The 21,219-nt window shown below is 37.5% G+C and overlaps 1 protein-coding gene across 5 annotated transcripts in view; it reads right to left on the bottom strand.

Annotated features, from left to right (window-relative positions):
• Positions 1-1,410: 1,410 nt before the first annotated feature.
• The window catches only part of DENND4A (DENN domain containing 4A), a 51,772-nt gene continuing 31,963 nt past the window's right edge, over positions 1,411-21,219 (bottom strand). For 2 of the 5 annotated variants that reach the window (XM_030498374.1, XM_030498376.1), the window contains 20 exons: positions 20,795-20,940; positions 17,741-17,874; positions 17,024-17,159; positions 16,236-16,442; positions 16,010-16,138; positions 15,601-15,745; positions 14,141-14,260; positions 12,461-12,601; positions 11,194-12,287; positions 10,060-10,270; positions 8,977-9,071; positions 7,811-7,986; positions 7,560-7,724; positions 6,898-7,108; positions 6,399-6,653; positions 5,772-5,889; positions 5,592-5,618; positions 4,920-5,082; positions 4,248-4,312; positions 1,411-3,902 (listed from right to left, as the gene is read on the bottom strand). In XM_030498374.1, coding sequence (XP_030354234.1) covers positions 3,766-3,902; positions 4,248-4,312; positions 4,920-5,082; positions 5,592-5,618; positions 5,772-5,889; positions 6,399-6,653; positions 6,898-7,108; positions 7,560-7,724; positions 7,811-7,986; positions 8,977-9,071; positions 10,060-10,270; positions 11,194-12,287; positions 12,461-12,601; positions 14,141-14,260; positions 15,601-15,745; positions 16,010-16,138; positions 16,236-16,442; positions 17,024-17,159; positions 17,741-17,874; positions 20,795-20,940 — 3,875 coding nt within the window. In that variant the 3' untranslated portion in view covers positions 1,411-3,765. The remainder of the gene's footprint in view (positions 3,903-4,247; positions 4,313-4,919; positions 5,083-5,591; positions 5,619-5,771; positions 5,890-6,398; positions 6,654-6,897; positions 7,109-7,559; positions 7,725-7,810; positions 7,987-8,976; positions 9,072-10,059; positions 10,271-11,193; positions 12,288-12,460; positions 12,602-14,140; positions 14,261-15,600; positions 15,746-16,009; positions 16,139-16,235; positions 16,443-17,023; positions 17,160-17,740; positions 17,875-20,794; positions 20,941-21,219) is intronic. The other 3 variants (XM_030498377.1, XM_030498378.1, XM_030498379.1) reach the window with 3 other exon arrangements.

Here is a 21,219-nt window from a genome sequence, read left to right as displayed (position 1 = left end):
ATGGGTTTATTGTCAACAATGCCTCATGTGAGCAAACAATGTAGTTAGGAGTTGCAGACATTTCTGTCGTTCTAATCCATCTAATAAAATGTTAATGAAAATAACCAGAAAGATTTTCAGCTTTTTATTGACTCACTGTAAAACTTCTTTTTTGGATGAGACAGAAAAGAAAAACTCCTTGACATTGTGAACACTGACTTTGCATATTTTAAAGGAACTACAAACCAAAGCAAACATCCAACATACTGGGTTTTGGTAAATAAAATTTAAACATTACATATTTACAAATCTACAACCATTCATTTAAAAAGTGCTGCTTGCAGACTAACAAAGTACCATTTTTAAATCCCAGTGAGATATCATCCAGAAATACCCCTCTCGTTACTATTTGCATCTCCCATTTGTTATACAAAGATTTTACATGCAGGAATTTTCTCTTTCTTGGGGTATAAATAATTTAATTCACCAGTGGAATTCTGATTCATCAGGTTGTAACTGTACCAACAGCAAACCTTCTCAAAATGGGAAACAGTTTAGCAGTGTCAGAGAAACAGCACAATTCCTATTCACATTTCAGCATTTCATCTCCAATAATTATTCCAGTGGAACCATAAGTAAAGCAAAATATATATTGCACTGCAAATGTAAAACCTTTGTTTCAGGTTGGTTTTGACATAAGCATTATTTAGTACACAAAAGGAGAAAATTCAGTTCATACAAAATTTTAAATTGAAAATATGTCTCAAATATTTTATTTATCCATCTTTGTGGTATTGGAAAATATAGTCAAATTGCTTCTCTAATAAAGGACAGTGAGAGTTGAAAACTGTTTCTATATTGAATTCTCTGATGCTTAAAAACTATCCACCTCAGGACCTACGTTTTGAACATTATGACTCAAATGAGGAAAATTTCCCACTTAATCGCTATTCCAACTATATTTCATTATAGTATTTCTACAGTGGACTGACTTGCCACAGACTTTATAAAATAATTCATTAAGTATAGTGATGTCACTTGATGAATTACTACGTGATACAGCAATTTAAAAGCACACCCAAATAAACATCAGTGTTTCAGGAGTGCCACTCTGAGGATGCAAGGACATAGTGAGATTGTTTGTCTGAAGGATGCATATAGAATCCTTCTCACGGTGCAATATATACTCTTCTGATAATACTGGCAGGTCTTGATATTTGAATGAAGTGACAAACTTGTTTGCTTTATAAGTCTGAAGACAGTTGGAAGTACTTACAACGAAGCTGGGACTAGAATGGAGAAAGTGGGCCACGTATTACAAGTGTTGCATCTATTCCTGTGCTAGCACACACAGTTGCAGTGTTATGCCCTAGTAAGTGAGGGGTGGTTAGAGACCAGGCTCCATTGCTTCTGCCAGACTCAAGCAGGAGGTGTGAAGCTCACTTCATAGCTCAGTACCTCTAACGCACCATGGCAGCTCTGGAAAAAGCACTTGCCCTCCTTCATGGCTTGAAGGTCCTATAAAACAGTGGCTGCCCCAAGTGGTAAATGACATGGGGAGCAGAACTGCAAAGAGCTTGGAGCACTATCTTACATACAGCACAAACATGTATGAATTTATATACACAGCAACTACTGTATGCAACTTTTACTTGGTAAATACAGTGTACCTATGGTACAGAGCAGAGCACACATGCACACCAACAGGTACTTACAATGAATATGTTAAAAAATAACCTGGTGTTTTCCTCAATAGTTCAGAATGAAGGGGGTATGTATCCACCCTACACTGATACATTGTTTACCACGTACCTGGGTGAAAAAAATAGCTATATTTCATGCACAAGCGTGGCAGTACAAAAAGGAGCATCACGAATTGTTAAAATAAATTAAATGTGAAAAATGTTCGTAAGTGTAGCATTGCTAGCTCCACCTCAGGGTGGGGGGATACTTTCATAAAGGTCAGCTACATCATTAGCAGCAAGTTAGAGAAGAGGTATTACCCCATGAAAGCTGTATCCAACAAGACTGTATCTTGTAATCATCAGCAGCACATACCTGCAGCTCTACAGATTTTAAATCCTTTCTCCTTAGGGCAGCATCCTCTTACTACTTTACAGAGGCTGGGAGGAGGTTACACAGGGCTTCATAGCAGCATTACTTCTCATTTAAGCCTCTGACAGGCTCACTGTTTCATTTAATAAAGTAAATGTGAGCGTTAAAGTTTCTCTCCTTTCTGCCTAACTAAATATTGCTGTATTATTACACTTGCAAACTAAAGAGATCTTTAAAAATACCTGCTGCTAGGCAGACTGAAATACAAAAATCTAATGTAACAGCTGAGTATTTAGAAATACTGTAACAGCAACAACTAAAAGAAATTAGAATTGGAAAGCCATTGAGATTACTTAAAATAAAGCTATTTGTTAAAAGCAGGGTTTAATTTGTTTAGGGTGTTTTATACAATTCAATGTCTGTTTTCCCACCTCCATACAAGACTTCTGGTATTTTCTCTGTAGCCTACGTTCTGGTGAGGAGTTGCTATGTGACAGAGCACAGAACACTTTTTTTAAACATCTAGAACAAGAAAACATGAGTCAAAAGCCAGGACTCCACCACAAGGACTGACACAGCGTGTTTCGTCACAGAAACAAAACCCAACAGTTGGTTTGCCTGTGAAACAGAGACCAAACATTCCAGGTACATTTAACTATGCACAATATGCCCCAATAAATTACATTCCCTAAATATTCCCTGTAGCAAGTTTGCTTTATGTACTTGAGTTAAAAGCTTTGGATTAGCATTACGTACGTGTTGTATTTAGTGTGTTTCAAACACATCCACCAAGACTCCAAACACTGCATGATTATGAAGAACTTCTTGCAGGCTGTTGTTTGCTTTGTTTTACATCTGCAATGAGGTCACATTAACAAGTGCCAACAGCTGGGATGGCCTGATTCCATAATGTAATCTGTAGGACTCTTCAGTATGCTTTCTCTTTACTAGGGAGTGAAGGGAACAGGCAAGGAAGAGGAGGTTTCTACAGAAGTGTTTTAGAGACATCCATGTGTTCATAAGTAGAGTTTTACAGTTTACCATACCTTCCTGCTGATTGCTGTGGTAACACATTTTCCATGTGTGCATGAAAGAAATCCTGTATCTAGAGTACTGCCTAGGTGAAGGTGAACATGTTCTATTCTGCTTTAAAAACAAATCACTCTTCAAAAAGTAACTGGACAAGTTACTATAAATAGCAGTGTACTGCAAAAAAAATAAGCACTGTATTGCTTCTGCAGCAAGTCCATTTAAAATTCACTCCAGTAATTTAAAAAAATTAAAAAAATATCAACTTACTATAAACAATTTAAAATATGTATAATACAACTTTGTATGCTCTTCATAACATTGTGAATATTCTATGTAAACAATAGATTCTGAAGGATTTACTTCGCTCACATTAGTTTCAGTGCATTGTTTCTGTCCACCTGCTAATTTTTAAGAAGGGAACTGTAATGTGTTGTCCCAAGTGAAACAACTGATTTAGTTTAGAATCTTCCTTTCCACACGTCGATTTGCAGAAAGGACAAGGGACAGGGAAATATTTGGCCCATCTTCCACACTGTCCATTTCCACATCCATAGGCAGGCCTAACCTTTCCAAGGCCTTCTGCCACAGTACGTTCGTACATACGTTCTTGAACACTGAAGACTGAGATGTTCCTTGTGACTGAAGTGGTTATTTTACACAGGTATACATCATAGGTATCACCTCTTTAGCTAGGTATATTTAAAGATATGGTTCTCCAAAAATCTTTCTGCATTCCATCACTCCAGTACTTGGTGGTCTATCACAATTATGAGTGTTCTTCACTTGACTAGCTGTGAGACGATCATAGGCCATTTTGTACTCTCTGTCAAAAGCATCTGTAGAAAGAGAAAAACAACTTCTGTATACCCTGCTCAAAACCACAACCCAAATACAACGACAGGTAGTATGCTCATCATCAGCAAATAACTGTAAAGTCCTTTTTATTCAGCACTTACTATAGAATGGCACACACAGAATCACAGAACATTTGGGGTTGGAAGAGACCTTGAAGCTCACCCAGTTCCAACCCCTTGCCGTGGGCAGGGACACCTTCCACTAGACCAGGTTGCTCAAAGCCTCATCCTAATTACATCTAATCTACAGATTTATTTATTTAAGCTGAAAAACTAGTTTACAGACATCCATCATCTATGCTTATTCAAATAACTTATAAAACTTACCTATATCAATGTTATCTCTTCCTAGAGCAACAAGTGAAAGAAATAGTATTTCTCTGTAAAGACTCCTGAAATTGGAAAAAGAAATGGCAGTTTATATACTGCAGTAACATACCACCAAACAATCTGTATTAAAAACATATTCAAGCATTTAAAGAGAACTTATTTTTTAAAGTGGCGTTTTCAACATAAATCCTGATTGTGACCTCCAAAATATCATCATTTATGACCTCTGGAGATTGCCCTGGACTCCCCACATACTGGCATCACTTGTGGTAGGTCCTTAAGGTATCTACTGGAAGTTTCACCAAGTGCACACAAAGTGAAGCATGCACTGAGGGCACTCAACCAAATTCCATTAAATTTGGCAAACAGGTCAGGAGCTTGCTTTTCTGCGTTTCTACATTAGCTTGAAAAAGCAGGCAGACAAGCAAGGAAACACCTGGCCAATGCTCCAGCTGTTGAAAAGACCAATTTATATCCTATTATAAATAAAAATCACTAAATCCAGACACAAACTCCAAGAATATTTACCAGATCATGTAATAAATTTGAGAACACTGCTGAAAACCAGTGCTTTTTTCTCTGAAAACCACACTACAAGAATGTAATTCATATTACAACAGCCTTATTGTTGCCCAACTTTGCTGCAGCCAGGTGTGTTCCTATTCTTACCGCTGTCTTTTCATATGTGGCCATTTGTTCAATCTCTCCAATATCTGACTCATTGGTCCATACACATCATTCATCTTAATGCTTTTCACCATACTTCTCAAGAGCTCCTGATTAAAGGAGTCGTCGTCTTTCTGCAATAAATGGACCATTGGGTACTTCTGGGCTGAAAAACATCAGAAATGCTGTAAGAACAAATATATTCTTTGTAGAACAAGTAGAAAGTTGTTTAAAAAAAGGTGGGAGTTTACACAAGCTGTGAATACATTGGTATATATGTGGTGAACAAGGAGCAATAAGCATCAAGGCAAAATAATATCAACATAAGAAACAAAAAGCACATAGGAAAAAACTCAACAGCTGCAATGGGTCATGAGCATTTTCAGGCATATGATCCAACACCGGCAACAAAATGCTTAGGAAGCAAATTCTAAAACTAAGAAAACAAGCTAAGCAGATGAACTGTCATAAGTTCTGTGTTCACTGAAACATATTCCCTCTTACTCCTCCCTTCCCAATGAAGAAAAAGCCACTGGAGGTACTGGCCAATGATTTGAAACAGATGTGCTGGAAAACTAAACGTGTTCAAGCAGTTTACTGCTAAACATACAACCACCCTCCCTCCCAAAACAAGTCACACCAACTTAGAATAGCAACACCAAACTTAACACTCACTCTCAAACAAAAGAGTGCGATTTTGACCTGCAAGACAAAAAGCAGGATGATCAAAAACCAGTTATGTATCTTGTGTGAACTATCCACAAAGACATCTTTTTTTCAAAACACATTCAGTTGCTCAAGATGAGCATTGTTCTTTAAAAAACCCCACCAAAAGACACAAGAAACAAAGCTTACTCTGAGCATTCCACAATATATACAGAGGCTGCCTTGGATCCTGGTGCAATTTCATATTGTCCCATAGCATCTGAATAAGAACATATTTACTGTCCTCTGACATACAGCTTCGTGGAATCTGAACAGAAGAATGCATTCATAAATACATTTTAATAAAAAGTCATGACGAAGCACTTCTGTATTTAAAATATATCTTCACATCTACAGGCTTTGTGGTAAAAAGCTTTAATATTAAAGCTGCTGTAAACCTGAGAAAGTTAAATCTGAACAGGATGTCAGTGACATAGCAAAGGAGTATTTTGCGTATCCTCCTACAGTCTTATAATCATAACTTCCTCCTCCTTCTACTGCTTAACTAGTCATCAAGCTGCAATAAACCAAGTAGAACCTTATCTTTGTAAGTGAAGATCACAAATTACAGTGTGACTAGTAAGACCTAAACACTTATCCCACACAAGTGCTGCTGAGCCCAAGTTCCAGAGTTACGCATATTATCCTTCAGTTGACACATTCTTTACCAAATCAGGACCCAGCATAATGTAAGACACATTTCTAAGTTACTGACTTATCTAATCATTTCCTAGATGGGAAAACAAGCATTTCTCGTCTGTCAATATGGTTCCATACCTTGGAGTTTTTGTTACAGTGCTCAGAAGAAAGTATTAATCCTGGTAAGTTGCTGGGCAAGTCCAAGCGCCTGAAATACCACACCAAATTCCAGAACACAATGGGGTGATGATCTACGAAGTCTGCCACTGTTATTGCATGATCCCCTTCATTTTCAAGCAAGCTCTCAAGCTCTTTCCATACCACTAGAGGACTGAGATAAGGAACTGTTATAGGATCAGGACTAGGCAAGCGCCATTCTAGGCCCAAGGAATCCTATGGTAAAAAAGGAAAAATGTCATTAGTTGGAATGTAATTATCTTTACAAAGTCTTGTGAATGCTTTTGTTCCCTCTGAGACACATCAACATGTAAAAGCTACAACTTACATTAATTTCAACAACAAAACCTAGTATTTCTCATAATTTTGGATTGTTAATTCTGCTCTAATTAATGCTATTTCGCATTTCTCTCATTTATAACACACTTAAAATGACATTTAAGGTAGAAAAACTACACACTGTTGGTCCTTGCAAAGTAGCAGGCAGGCTACCAGTAGGAATGATATGGCTGATCTTCTGGTTTTCCTTCTCATCTTCTTCCAGTGGACCAAAAGTACTGATACTCCTTGCTACAGGGTGACTTGTACATTCTGACCCAGAGGTATTTTGTCTTCTTCCTGAGGGGATCTGGATACTTCTGGCACAACTATTCTCATGCTGCTTAGATTTGCTAGGGAAGGGGAGGAAAAAAATAAAAAGGTTAAGAATCTCAGCTTTTTGCTTTATTCTGAGTGCTCAAACATGTACACAAACAGACAAATAAACTGGAAATAATTGACCTGACAACCTCAAATTGTCATCCACCACACTCATTCATGTTACAGTGCAAGTTTTATTCCCAATGCACTGATAATAAACAGAAGCATCCTAAAATGAGTGGATAACATTTGCAGAGTTACAGATGCCTACGTGAACTGACATGTTAGGAATGAAACGGTAAACACCATGCTGAAAAAGCATGATGTGGCCAAAGGAGATAAGGGAGAGGCAGCAAGAGATCCTCTCTCAAATCAATTTCTGCTCTTCAGAGAGTATCTTATTAAATTTATTTCTGTTGACAAGGAAAACATGCATATCCACAGAGAACATGAGCAATTTCTAAGCAGAAAATGCAGGTTTACCTGTTCGAATTTATATCCTCTTGAACAGACATTAGAGATGTAGCAAGGCCAACAGTAGCTGCAGTGTTACAGGACTTCCCGCTCTGATTTGAGAAAATTGATGGGTACTGCATGTTTTCTGTAGAAGGGCTGGACTTCAGGAAGTAACTGCAGGGAAAGAAAAAGCTTAATATCATAAAAAAACCAAACCAAAACACCACTTCACAATTATGAGCATTCAAAATTGAGCAAAATTAAGATAATGTTATTACCGTCCCGGTCGCCGGAGATCTCGGATTTCTATGCTTAAAAAAGGCAGGAATAAATTGCCACAGAATGGACACGTGGTGTTGAGATTTGAATCATCTGCTGTCCAACCTGCCATGATTTCTTCATCATGAACCAAACAGTCGCAAGTTCTACATCGTGAACAGCTTGAGATGAGGACCTGCATACAGCAGAGAACAGAACTCCACTGTAACACATTCTCAAAACTACTCTTCTTTTACAAAGCAGCTAAAACTATCACCAAAATCTTTGCCCTTAGATGAATACTATCTGTTCCCAAGCTTTAGGTTAGAATATTTGGGTTTAAACTTATGTATTTCACAACAATTATTACATCTTAAATCCAAACTACATTAGCATATGGCAAATGACTGGAATGAGCATGGTCTGAAAAATGTATTAAATACAGGTCTATGTTGTGTTGTAGCAAGGAAACTGAGGTCTGGAACTCTGCTCATGAAAGAAATATACTTTAGCTAATGGGTTAGGTGATCCTTGTATGGCTTCCCAGAGGAAAACCAGCCAGTTATTCAATAATATTATTAACAATAACATGTCATTTGTAATCTCTTTGCAAACAGGGATATTTATGCAGCTACATAAATCATTCTTAGAATGTAAACACTCTCCTGTAGTGACTGCCAGTGTAATAGAAATGAGGGGGGAAAAAAGAAAGAATGAAAATGACCAGTCATTAATCCAAATCCACCAAAAGAAACAAACAAAAAAGAAAAGGGAAAGAGAACCACCCAGAACCAGTGTAATAGTGAAAAGCAAAGCACTCTTACAGGAAGCTACAAGAAGAAATAGCTAGTTATCTATTCTGTATTTTTAAATGTATAGTGCTATTTAAGTCTTGGCATTTTCACTTCAAACAAATTTAGCTGCCCAAGGGATTGGGATGCCTGAATTCAATGGCATTCAGTTCTCTAACTCTTGAGACCTACAGCTTTAAGGACCAGAGATGTGACTGCAATAAAGACATTTCTAGAGCAGGATCTGAAATGAAACCTACTGTGTCACAGAAATATTTATCCAGCTTTCAGTGGATTAATTTTAGGCTTTGAACTTTACCAAGATTCAGACAGCATTTATATTTTAAGACATATGCTTTTAGTGTATCAATTAAAATCAATAAATCATCCTGTACCTCCATAGCGTAGTTCTGAAACACACTGGTACTGCTTGTACTGCAAGAAGATATCAACTCTGATTTGTCAGGTAAAGGGAACTTTGAAAGAGAACCTATTAACAGAAGAAATCCAAAGTATTAGTTATTCAGAATATGCGTTTTTTTCTGGTCAAACAATACTGTACTTATGAAATGTGTGATAGAAGATGCAACAAATAGATATACTCAGATGGAAAGAAACGTGAAGCCGGAGTGTGAGGCTGCCATCTGCCCAGCACCAGCAACGGCAGAAATAAAACCTACCGACATAGAAATTCCATATGTTCAGTTTTCTTCTTTTGCAACAGTTGGTAGCTTGGAAACAAATTTTACAGATTAAGAACTTCATACCCACACTTTCTGTCTGGACAAAAGCTAGGCAAGGATAGGAGGTGCTGCTTGTGACTGCAGATATCCCTGACCCTTCTCTTTGCCACACTAAATGAGCCAGGCTCCCCTCAGTCTTAGAATGCCTCAGTCTCCTGGCCATGGTGGATCCTCCACTGCCCTTCTCTAGTTCCTCCTCATCCCACGAGCTGGGGAGTCAAATCTGATCATGCTCTTCTAGGTGCAAAGCGGAGGGATCTAAGTAGACAGATCATCCTTTCATCCTGATTCAGCTTAACACACTGTAGTCCACAATGACAGTACAACAGAAACCGATTCAACAGTCACTGCCAAATATTAGGAAAAAAACAAAAACCAAACCCCAAAGTCTGGTGATCAGCTTCAACAGTGGCTTATAAAAATGATAACAATTTTCCAAAAAGGACTTTTACTACTTTTAGAATGCAAAATCAGACTAATAAACATGCCATTTGAAAGTTTTTACAGATGTTTTCTAGAGCTGTACAGCTTACACAAATAAGATGATTATATCAATACTGAAGGACCCAAAGGGTCTCCCATTTGCATGGCTGTAGCATCGAGGAACTTGTTCAGAGACAGGATGCAAAAAGGACTAATGATTGGGATGATCCCAAACTGAGAATTATGAGAGAACAACTTGTAAAACCGGAATATTTTTGTTCAGATTGGTGCAATGCAAAAGCTGTCTCTTACCACACTGGTCAAATTGTTTTGATGAGCCATCATGGGAAGCCGAGCTTTCTAGGCTTGTCCTGCTGAGGCCAATTCCCTTAATTTCTGATGTAGTGTTCTCCTGAGGAGAAGCACTTTCAAAATCATTGCAGACATCTTCATCAGTTAGAGAAGTAGACTCTGAGTCCAGAGCTCCAAGAGATGAAACACTTGCTCGGTCTGAATTTTGATCCTGAGAGAAGAAAACAGTTTGCACTGAGAAAAAGGAAAGGAAAGCAAAAAGTATTTCCAAAAATAAGAGGTAGCCTTCTCTGGCTCAGTAAATTCAAAGCATGAACTTCTCTCCTTGGAAAATCATTTGGCTCAGACCTGTATTCAGAACCAATGTGAAACAAGGCAAGTTTCACTCAGGGTTAAACAGCTGCATCAGGATTCTTGTAAAAAGATTTCTCAAAAAAAAAAAGAAAACCTAAATTGAAACTTAAACATTTTAATCCTGTAACTTTCTCCCACCATTGCTATAAAAGTTATCAGGAGCCACAAGAATACATTAGGATAGGGAAGGCATCCTTAACACTTGAGTTAATTAGTCTCAGATCAATCTTAAACACATTAGGACAATACACTAAACTGTGTCTATCTTCATTCCCAAGGACTGGGAACAAAATGAGCTTTGTTTTGAGTTGGTAGCAGTAAACAACATTCTAACCAAATGGCTTTAGTTCAAAATTAGCCTTAAATCACTTCGGTAATCAATATAAGCAGATTTTCCTTTTTTCACAAAAGCAGTAAAGCCTAAAAAACATTACTATTTAAACATTTTTTCTTTAGGTAAATAAGGGAAGACAGCAGCCTCCTCTGCCCTGTCACCACACTGCTATATTTATGTTTTCCCATTAAGCGTATTCTGAGTCAAAATTTTATTTGATTCAGGACAGTAAAATTAGGATCCTGGCAATTCAAACATGATTAAAACAACTTAATGCACACAGTCGGCTATGATGCTTGTCATTCAAAAGGCAGGTTCATCACACAGGAGTCAGTGATTAGAACTTTACAAAGCTTTTTCCTTAATTTATAGGAGCTTAAGGTGTTTGTCTTTTTTTTGTGGGGGGGGGGTGGGGGGGTGGGAAGAGAGTAATTATAAAAACTTACCTTTGAGGATGCAGCATACATTGTAAATTTTGAGTACCACTTGCTAGCTTTCTCTGCAACCCCTTTTCCAGCAGAAAACATGCTGCTTTTTAGAACATCAAACTTGGGTGTTAACAGCGTATCCAAGTTGAATGACGGTGAAGACACAAGTGTTAATGCACTAGTTGCATCTTGTGGCTGTTCCTTTGCTGGACTATTTGGGGAATAAGCTGGGGATGACCAGAGCCTGTCTCTTGTCCTTTCTTCATTTCTTGCATGATAACTCTTGGATTTGATAAGGCTGGATGGCCTTGGGGAGTTTGGGGGAAGACTGGACCTCCTGCAAGGTTGGATTATTGTTGGGCTTTTTTTATTAGCATTTCTGTCATCGAAGGGCTTTTGCAACTCAATGCTTGGGGCACGACTTGACAAAGGACTGCTCATATTGTTCATGTACATGACTATCTCTTCAGCTAAATCTCGCCTTGCAGATGGAGTAGAAACGCTTCTATCATCATCCTCCTCCTCTTCCTCTTTCTGCTGTTCTGTCTCTGCAACCAGCAGAGACAGCGGATCAAATCCAGTTTCAACATCTGTCTTTTCAACTGGCTTTACTGGAAAGCTGCTCTTTCTTTGCAGCCTTTTGGATTTTTCACTGGAGGGTTTCACTGCTGTAGCTGTTTCAGGTTCTGCATCCAAGTCTTCCAAATCAAAGATAACAGGAGACTCTGTTTTATCTGTAAAACTGCAATCAAAAGTTGCATCTTCATCACTAGATTCTTTCTCCAGGCTTTCTCTCTTAGATCCTAAAGAAGAACTTCTAATATTAAGAGTTTTTGGCCTTATGCTTTTCTGTAATGCACTAGATAGGATTTTGGCATCAGCTCCTAGTTTTTCAACCATTTCTCCAGGGTTTGTTTCCTGATTTATTCTATTCATCATGAGTCCTACTAAGCCATCTCCACTCAGGTTACGGTTCCTGCTTTCCCATGGTATCTCCCTTAAGTCGGGTTCTACCGCGCTTTTATGTCTCTTTCTTAAGGATTTACTTTTTATAACTTCTGCTTCACTGGCATCCTCAAAAGATGATGTAAACAGCAATCCTACAGAACTCTCTGAAAAACAGATGAAACAGTTCTTTATGTCTTGCTATGCAAGAAAACTAAACAAAAGCACATCAGAATGCAATTTTGTCTCATCTTTGAAACAGTTTACAACACAGAGACAGAATTCACTATGTATTGGGCTAGTGGTTGAATAGTTGAGTTCTATTTTCTCTTCCACTCACCTGTGCTGGCTTCTGCTATGGTATTGTCAACTGTACCGTTGAGCCGCACTATGCTGGAAGCGGTTTTGGCATTGCTTGAGTTCTGGTAATTTAGTTTAGGCAGGCAGTCGCCACTCCCTTTTGTGCTCTCTACTTCGGACACTGTATATAGAAAAGGACAGACAGTTCTTTAGAAACAAAGCAACTGAATATAAATCTCAAGTTCCATGACCAAGATCTCAAGTTCCATGACCAAGATGTTTTATGTAGGATTGAAAGCAGGTTGTACACATCCCACGATGCACAGGCCGATATCTACTTGGGCAGAGGTTTTAAAGCTGGAATGACCCCAGCATTAGTTTTATAACTGGAAGTTCCATAAGCTTTTGTACACTGAGCCCAAGTAACGAGTTCTTGCACGCCAAAATTTGTGATGGTTGTGGAGCCTAAGACCACCCATGTTCACTTGCAAAGCATAGGTATAAGAGTATTCTGTCCTGCCTTTGCAAGAGCTCAGGGACCAATGAGCCTGTCTTTGTCCAGATCTCCTTACCCCCATGACCATGACTACACAAGAGAAATAAAGCAAACATTGCAGTATTTATGTTCACCTCTTTTTGATATGAAAGACAAATTCTGTTGCAGGTGGCTACCCAAAATAGAAAACTACTTTTCTAAAGGAATTTGAGCAACTTAATATTCTCAAGTTGCATTCATAAGCACAAAACATTTTCAGCACATATATTACTAGGGAGAGACACAATCTTGACTTAATTATGGCTAAAAATAACATAAGCTTTCCACAGAATTCACATTTTCTTTGTCCTCACAAGTTTCATTAAACCTAAATGACCTGCTTGTCACCTTATCCATGGTCATGAGAACATACCTGTAACACACAAATGCTCAAGCAAACTGCAGAAAAAATACTAATGCTAGAAGGAAGACTGTGGTAAAAAGAACACACTGAAGTAAGTTTTCAGGTTCCATGTATTCTCATACTTTCACACCACTTCCACTTGACAAGGGAATAGGTAACTCAAATAGTAGGAGACAGCACACTGAAAAATTTAATGATATTATGAGAAAATTTATTATGATGTATACGGGAATCTCCAGTACTTATACATTTTTATTATACAATCTCATCTGCTGTATGCTTGCATAAAGTCTATCCTGCCCAACTGCAGTTAAGCAAATCACGAGCAGCAGATATAAAACCTGAAGAAAAGGGTCCACAAAGCCTCTCTCATTTCTGATACAGCTCCTAAATTCTGAGAATTCCCAGGAGCTGAATAATTTAGCCCACTCTCACAGACCTGCAGAAATTCAGCTGTTCTCCTCTTAGGGGATTTATAAAGAAAACAGACTGGTAAAAAAAGCTCTCCCTGTAGATTATGCCTATGAAGCAATTAATTTTTTTTAAAGACAAAACCATGAAGCTGTAATTATTATTAAGCCTTTATATTATCACTATCATTTATTTGAAACAGAGAAGGGAAAAGAAAGAACTGCAATTTTAAAAGTTAAACCATTATACATCCAGAAAATCACATTTAGAGAAAAAAAACTTGAGGCATGGGCATAAACTGCCATTATCACATACACTCACTATAAAAAACATCAGCTGTCCCACTTAGCTTTTGCTGAATCCCTATTTATCCACAATGAACTAGATATCTGTATCCACAAGATACATACAAGAACTGGAGTCACTCTCTCTCTTGTCCTCCTTTTGTTCTTGTATATCTTGAAGACAAGTTTTCCCTTGCTTGGCTTCTTCTTTGAATGATGTGTTATTGCCAGAGTCTGAAAGCCCTCCTAGCACAACACGGCAATGACAGAACAAAGATGGTTATGGTATTTAATAGCATGAGATAGTTAAACAAAATAAATTGAATATCCACAGTAATTCAAAGGCCTCTTAGCAAGTACATTGTAATTAACAGTGAACATTTTACCACAGAAAAGTGAGAAAAGTGATTGGCTTACTTCTACAGTATAAACATTGATGCTCTACAGGACAAAATTAAAGGGGTAATTTGCAACATTTCTTTTTAAATACTGTACTAAAGCACTGCTTGTCTTTGATTGGGTTGCCTAGTTTATTTGATCAAAATGTCACATCTTTTCAAGAACTCTAAGAGGCAGCTAAACATGGGTTAATTTCAGTGTGGTGTGTTTCTCAGAGTTACTGCACATAATTCTCATGGTTTTACTCTAGAAAGTAAAAAAACTGAAACAATGCAGCAGCAACCATGAGTCTGTCTGCAAAATAAGCTGAAAATGAAAATAACCAACACCACCCAAAAAACCCTGCAAACATTCAAGCCACTGTTTGGTCGTTCTTCAGACAAAACACCACCCCAGGTGTATTAATATAGTCTGATTGACTGATTAATTTCATGGGCAAAATTTACTTGGCACTAGAATGGTTGTCAAATAGCTCTGGTTGGAAGGGACCTTAAAAGATAATCCAGATGATCATCTTACATGTACATTGTAAAGGTCTTCCAAGGTCAACTACAACTAAACTAACTATATTGCTGGTACTTTATAACATACTATCTTGCTTTACTAGTAATAAGTTACACATTCTGTGGCAAGTAGTAACTATGAAAAATACAAACTACACGTAATCAGTGGCATGGTAACATAGCCATTTGAATGTCACGTAAATCTTTACAGGAAACCAACCCAAAATTTACAGCCTTAAATGTTGCACTTATATTCTAGGTAAAAAATAAATACGATTTCACTTGGTCCACAGAACCTGAAAAACAGAATTACAAACTCAAGGACTAATTCTAGTTGCCTCTTAATATCAAAAAATGGGGAAAACAAAAAGAGGCAAGGCTGGAGGGAAGTTTGTCAGTTATGAGACTGGCTATTGTATGAACTAGGATAATTATCACATTGATTTCCAGCTCATATTTTGTCTCCATGAAGAGCTGCTACAATAAATAAAGAGCAGACTATTCTGGATTCAAAGAAGCACACAAAAAAGCTGTTTTTCAAAAATTATTTTTGAAAAAAACTTTTCAAAAAACTTTTTCATTTTCCCTCTAAAATGCTTTTATCCTGAAATTCACAACAGTGCTTTTAGAAATAATTTTCTTATCAGCATGAAGATAACAAAGAGGAGGTTGTTAATACTCTACCAGGAGTGGCTGTATGGGATGTGTTTGCTGGTAGCTTTTTCAATGCTTTTTTAAACTGTGCTATTCCTAAAACAACATTTCGTACTTTCATCCACAGGAAATAGCCACCTCGATTGCTTGAAGGCCAGGTGCTTTCCAGAACAGCCTATTTTGGAAATATTGAAGTCAAACACAGTCATCTCAAAGAACAGTCAGGTGTGAAACAAACTTCCATTTCAAATTGATTTACGTTGGCAGTTATAAAGTAGACTTCTAAACCTACAAAGACAACACAATATTCTGTCTTGTACTTCTTCCAGTTACTAGAAATGACAAAACTACATCTGAACTGCTCCCTCATTTTGTTTGCTTCTATTTGCCTGGATAAAAATGCATCTTTTTGTTTTCCTCCTCATACAAAAATTCTTACCTTATTGTAGTAGCCATAAGTAATGGCATTAGGGTCAACACCAGCTTTCTGCATTTCAAACAGCACTCGCACTGCTAGCACAGGCTGCCCATACTGTCCACACAGTTGCATGAGTACTCGGTAGCACACCTGAAAATACGCACAAGTTACTGCTGTGTTTCTGCAGTCAAACACATACCCCATTCCATAAAACCCACGGGCTGTTTCTGGAATTTTGGACTTTTACCTCATCAGGTGGATCTATTTTTTTGGTATGCATTTTTTGCAGCACATCATAAGCAGTTTTCAGAGCCCTGACTTTTGAATGGCACACTTTCACGTACGCAGGGAGGCAGATAAACCAAAGACCGTAGCAGTGACGCAGCAAACACCTGGACCACATCTGTGGTATGGATGAGTACTTCTTAGCAATTTTATGTGCTGATTTAATTTCCTGTAAAAAATCATAAAGATTATTTGTGTGTATTTACATACACATTACACAAACCTACATGTTAAAAACTGAACATATATCATTAAACCTACAGAAACTGCAACATTACTATGAACAACATACTTAAAGTGGGAGAGAAAATTAAAGCAGAGTGAGTGATACCAAAACCAATTGCTGTGCAATATTCCACTCTTTAAAACTTGCATTTATTTACATTTCTGTCTATTATTTTTGTAAGAAACATTTGAAAGTTAGAGCCCCTGGACAGTGAAAAGCAATCAAAAGGACGATATGGGAGCCAAATAGCTTATGCTCGTGGAGAACAGTGGGAAGAACATGGAAGGTAGAGGAACAGCACAGCTTATGACAACCTGTGTACAGGGGCCCTATACAATACGGTGTAGGCAAGAAGCATGAGTGAACATCCAAAGAATAAGTAGTATGACCCTATAGTCACCATACCAGTGAAAAACCATTAGGCTGCAGCCACTGCCGGTCAGTCATTATAGCCCAACTCAAGATGAAGGCAGCAAGCTCTCACTTTCCAAAGCACTTCATGCTACAAGAATAATTGCAAATACCTGTTTAGTTCTTCTGAACATTGGCGATGGGCTGTTGGGACTACTGGCTTTTGAGGACAGTTTGTTATTTGGTGCTTTGAGAAATCCTTCTGGTCGCTCAAACAAATCTAGTTTTAACACTGGAAATCCATTATAGCTGTAAAAGAAATGTGTCACTTAACTCCTGTAAGTCAGTTCCAAAATACAGATGTCACATAACATCAAATGAAATAAATCACATAGTTGAACTGGAACCTACACATGAAATAGAATGCATGAAAGTAAACCCTTAAAGACACCACTGACAAAGTGGTTTACTGATCTATCTGCATGATACCATGTCTCTGCGCAGTCTCTTAACCTGTTATTTCAGTGTAAACAACTTCAATGGATAAAATCATTTGCTTTCATAGCATTTTCTTTAATTAATGTGTTAAAGTATTGATTCTAGTTAATAAAAAAAATAGTGTGGCTTTGTCCCTGGGGAGCATCACATGACAGAGATTTATAAAAATCAATATGAACAATATCAAACTATCTAAAAGATTAAATTAGATTTAAAAATGTTTTCCATAATTAATGAATAAACCAATAAAGAAACTCACTTGACATAATTACAGGAAAAATCTGTACTTCGTGGCTAATAAAAAGAACCTAAAAACTAAACTCTACAAGGATTTTGTAGAGTTAGGATGCTGTTAGGATTTTGGCTAGCATCCTCCTGTGTCCTTATATTACCTGTATTGTAGAGGGTGCTCTTCACCATTTGGCAGATGGGGGATCTCAGGTGGTGTTATGAAAACTGTATGCTCACTTTTGTATGACTCATCCAGCTCTATAAGTCGTGTTTCCCCAGTTTTGTCCATATCTACCTGGAGAGTTAGGTTAAATGAAAAAGTAGTCACTTGTTTATTGTATTTTCTGCTGTTTCGGTATAGTCAAGCAGGACAAAGTCTGTATCAGCATCAAAGGACTGTGTCTTAAAAGTAAGGATGCCTTGCAAAGTTATAATGAGAACAGCAAGTGTTGCATTGATTTTGTGAACTTTACCACAACACAACAATTGATGATTAGAGATGTAGTCCGAATTGATTGTTTTCAGGTAAATATTATAAGTAGTTGTACAAACAAGTTAGTGTTTCTGAAAACACCCATTTCTGGAACTATGTTTTCAGCTGCAGCAGTAACTTGGAATTAATTTTGAGATATGAAATTAAAAGCTATTTCTCCCCACCCCCCATTTTTCTCTATTTTAACACTGAAAACAATAACAAATTTTATCCAATTGCCTGATGTATAAAGAATCTACAAACAACACTATCTAAGCAATTTCAGTCACTTACATAGCCATTAAGGTCATGCTAGCTTGCAGAAATTGCAGAAATACACATGCATTCAATGTGATAATGGGATCAAAACATATGACCTTACTAAAATTAAAGTAACTTTGTTTTCCTAAAGAAACAGTAACCTGAAAGGTGAAGAGTAGATTCCTAATTTTTTTTCCCCTCTTTCAGATAACTTCATTGTACATGTGGAAATATAGGAAAGGCACCTTGGAAATAACACTATTAAGCATAAATTATAGCTGCACTTGTTTTGAGATTTGTAAGTGGCAATTTGACCATTAATCTTTACTTTGCCAGCCTGGCTGTTGCAGAGAGGAGGAGAGATTTGCACTTCCCAAATTAATGCCCCTGCTTTAAGGCAGCAGCAGAGACATACTCCAGGGCTCCGGGCAAATTTCAAAGCATTAAACTGCAGGATCAAGTGGGAGAAAACTGTAAACCGATTTTACTGAATTTCATTCCATTGCTTGAGACCATAAGAACCAATAAAAACCAAAGCAAAACTTGGCGACCCCAAACAAGGTATTGGGTATCTATGAACTGTTTCCCTTAGAGAAAAAGGACAGACTAGGCTTTAACTTACAAGCTTCCTACTGCTACTGATGGCACCACAGAAACCACAAGGAACAGAGCAAATGTAACATGCATTATATTCCACCTAAGAGCCTTTACTTGATATTTGTACTGATATTCATATTGGTTTATCTGATCTTCTGTCACCAGCTGTGTCTCCTCTAATACCTCAATAAGTGCAGCTTCTGCTTGTGGCAGGAGACGTGTCTCCATCTCAAAGAGTTGGCATTATCAAAAACTATTTCCTTCCTAGTGCACAGAACATGCTTTTTATTCACATATTGACAGTGTTCAGCTCCAGTACTGTCACAGTTTACATTTATAACCATTATTTAAATGGGTTAAGTGGCAACCAAATTACAGCCAAATGGTACATTATTTCAAAGAAAGGAATAAGCAACCTGTGGAACCCAAGGATGCATATTCTTCATGCATTAAGAGTTTAGTAACATGTACAAAAAGAAGTATATTCTACAGTTCTTCCCCTCCAGTGAGGTGGAAATATATCAAGTAGTTTCAGTAGAATTCCTGAATATTTAAGATTTGATAAACATACAAAGAGGTGTTCTCAATGACACGTTTTACTGCACAAGACAGATGGAAAGTATTAGCAAATTGAATCAGCCAAGTAGCAAGAACATATGGCTCCTGAAAAGTAGAAATAAACGAAACCTTACTTGGCAATTTAAATACTTCTAAGAATGTAGAAACCCCACAGTTACAAGTTCCACCAGCGAAATACAAGGAAGCCAGTAGCTTAAATATGTATTGAATTGAGATAATTTTTGAATTCCTGGAAAAATGAAAACTTGTGAGGCAATTACACCATATCCTTCAGTAGACAAAATAGGAAAATCAATTACAATCTCTGCTGCTGCTATCTAGGATAAAGGAACACGTAGAAGAGATTACTCTTCAACTTAAGCTATTCCTATAAATTATCTGAGGCAGAGCTTAGATTGTATTTTATAGATAACTAATTTCACAGTACATAAAATTTGCCTCAACCCAGGGGCCTATAGCTACTTGTAAGAAAGTGTTGTATCATCTTTCAACCCATGACATCACACTTTCATGCATATCATTTCAGGTACTGGTTCACCCAGTGAAAGACATTAATATATAAGTAATACATAGATAAATATTCACTTTGGAATATTTGGAATCACTGAAATTTGATGGTCAAAGAGCATCTTGGCTAAAGCTCTAATTCATATAGCAGTCCTTGGTATACTTCAATATTTTGACATTTTATGTTACTATTATGCATAGTACCAGAAATAAGAGAAATCAAGAAAGAGTACTAGGGAAGTGAAGATGAAGCAAATATATCATTGTTCAAAGAAATCCTACATATAAACCCACTTCATGTCAATGAAAACCTAATTTCACAAGCAATTCTAAAGCCATGGCAAATCCTAAACACATAGTAATTCCAGTGCCTCGGTTTCCCCAGAATTACCACTGGCATAGAACTAATTATCCCATTAATAAAACCGATTGAAATCATAACTGACAGAAATAGGAGTTGGAGAAGTACAAGTGTTCTTTGTAAAACTTATTCTCATGGCACTATCATGAGCATTTTATATACTGGAAAGAAGCCGCCCACAGCATCAACTAGTAAAATAGCTGGTATTAGGATAAGTATGTCTCTGCTTCAGCTGCACAAGTGGCTACTTCACCTTTAGGAACAGAAATGAAACAAAGCCCAACAAAAAAGGAAAATGGAAGGCTACAGTGACTAAAAAAAAAGGAAGAAAAAATAGAAATTAACTTGCACTTCAAATGTATTTTACTTGCACAATATCAAGATATTGTAAGCAACAGCAGAAGTTAAAAACCTCCATGTGTATGAAGACATGCTTACTTTATCTACACAGTCATCAAAAAAAGCAAGGCTTGCATCCTTATCACTGACAAAAGAACATTCTTCAATGAAGCGAATAAACATCTGAGTTTTGGTCATCAGCGTGTAGAACTTCTGATGTGAACGATCTCGACTTTTGAGGAAACCTATAAAGTGAAATCAGAAACAGGTAAGAATGCCTAAAACAAAAAAAACCCTCAGCAAAAGTCAGCATACATTCTACTAATGAGCAGTCATAGAATCAGAATGGTTTGGGTTGGAAGGGTCCTTAGAGATCATCTAGTTCCCACCCTGCCTGCTATGGACGTGGACACCTTCCACTAGAGCAGGTTGCTCCAAGCCCCTGTGTCCAACCTGGCCTTGAACACTGCCAGGGATGGGGCAGCCACAGATTCTCCGGGCACCCTGTGCCAGCACCTCAGCAC

This window comes from Strigops habroptila, chromosome 9, assembly GCF_004027225.2.
Source record: "Strigops habroptila isolate Jane chromosome 9, bStrHab1.2.pri, whole genome shotgun sequence".
Lineage (NCBI taxonomy): Eukaryota > Metazoa > Chordata > Aves > Psittaciformes > Psittacidae > Strigops > Strigops habroptila.
The sequence above is the reverse complement of the archived record's forward strand: the minus strand, read 5'-3'. Positions and strand labels throughout refer to the sequence as shown.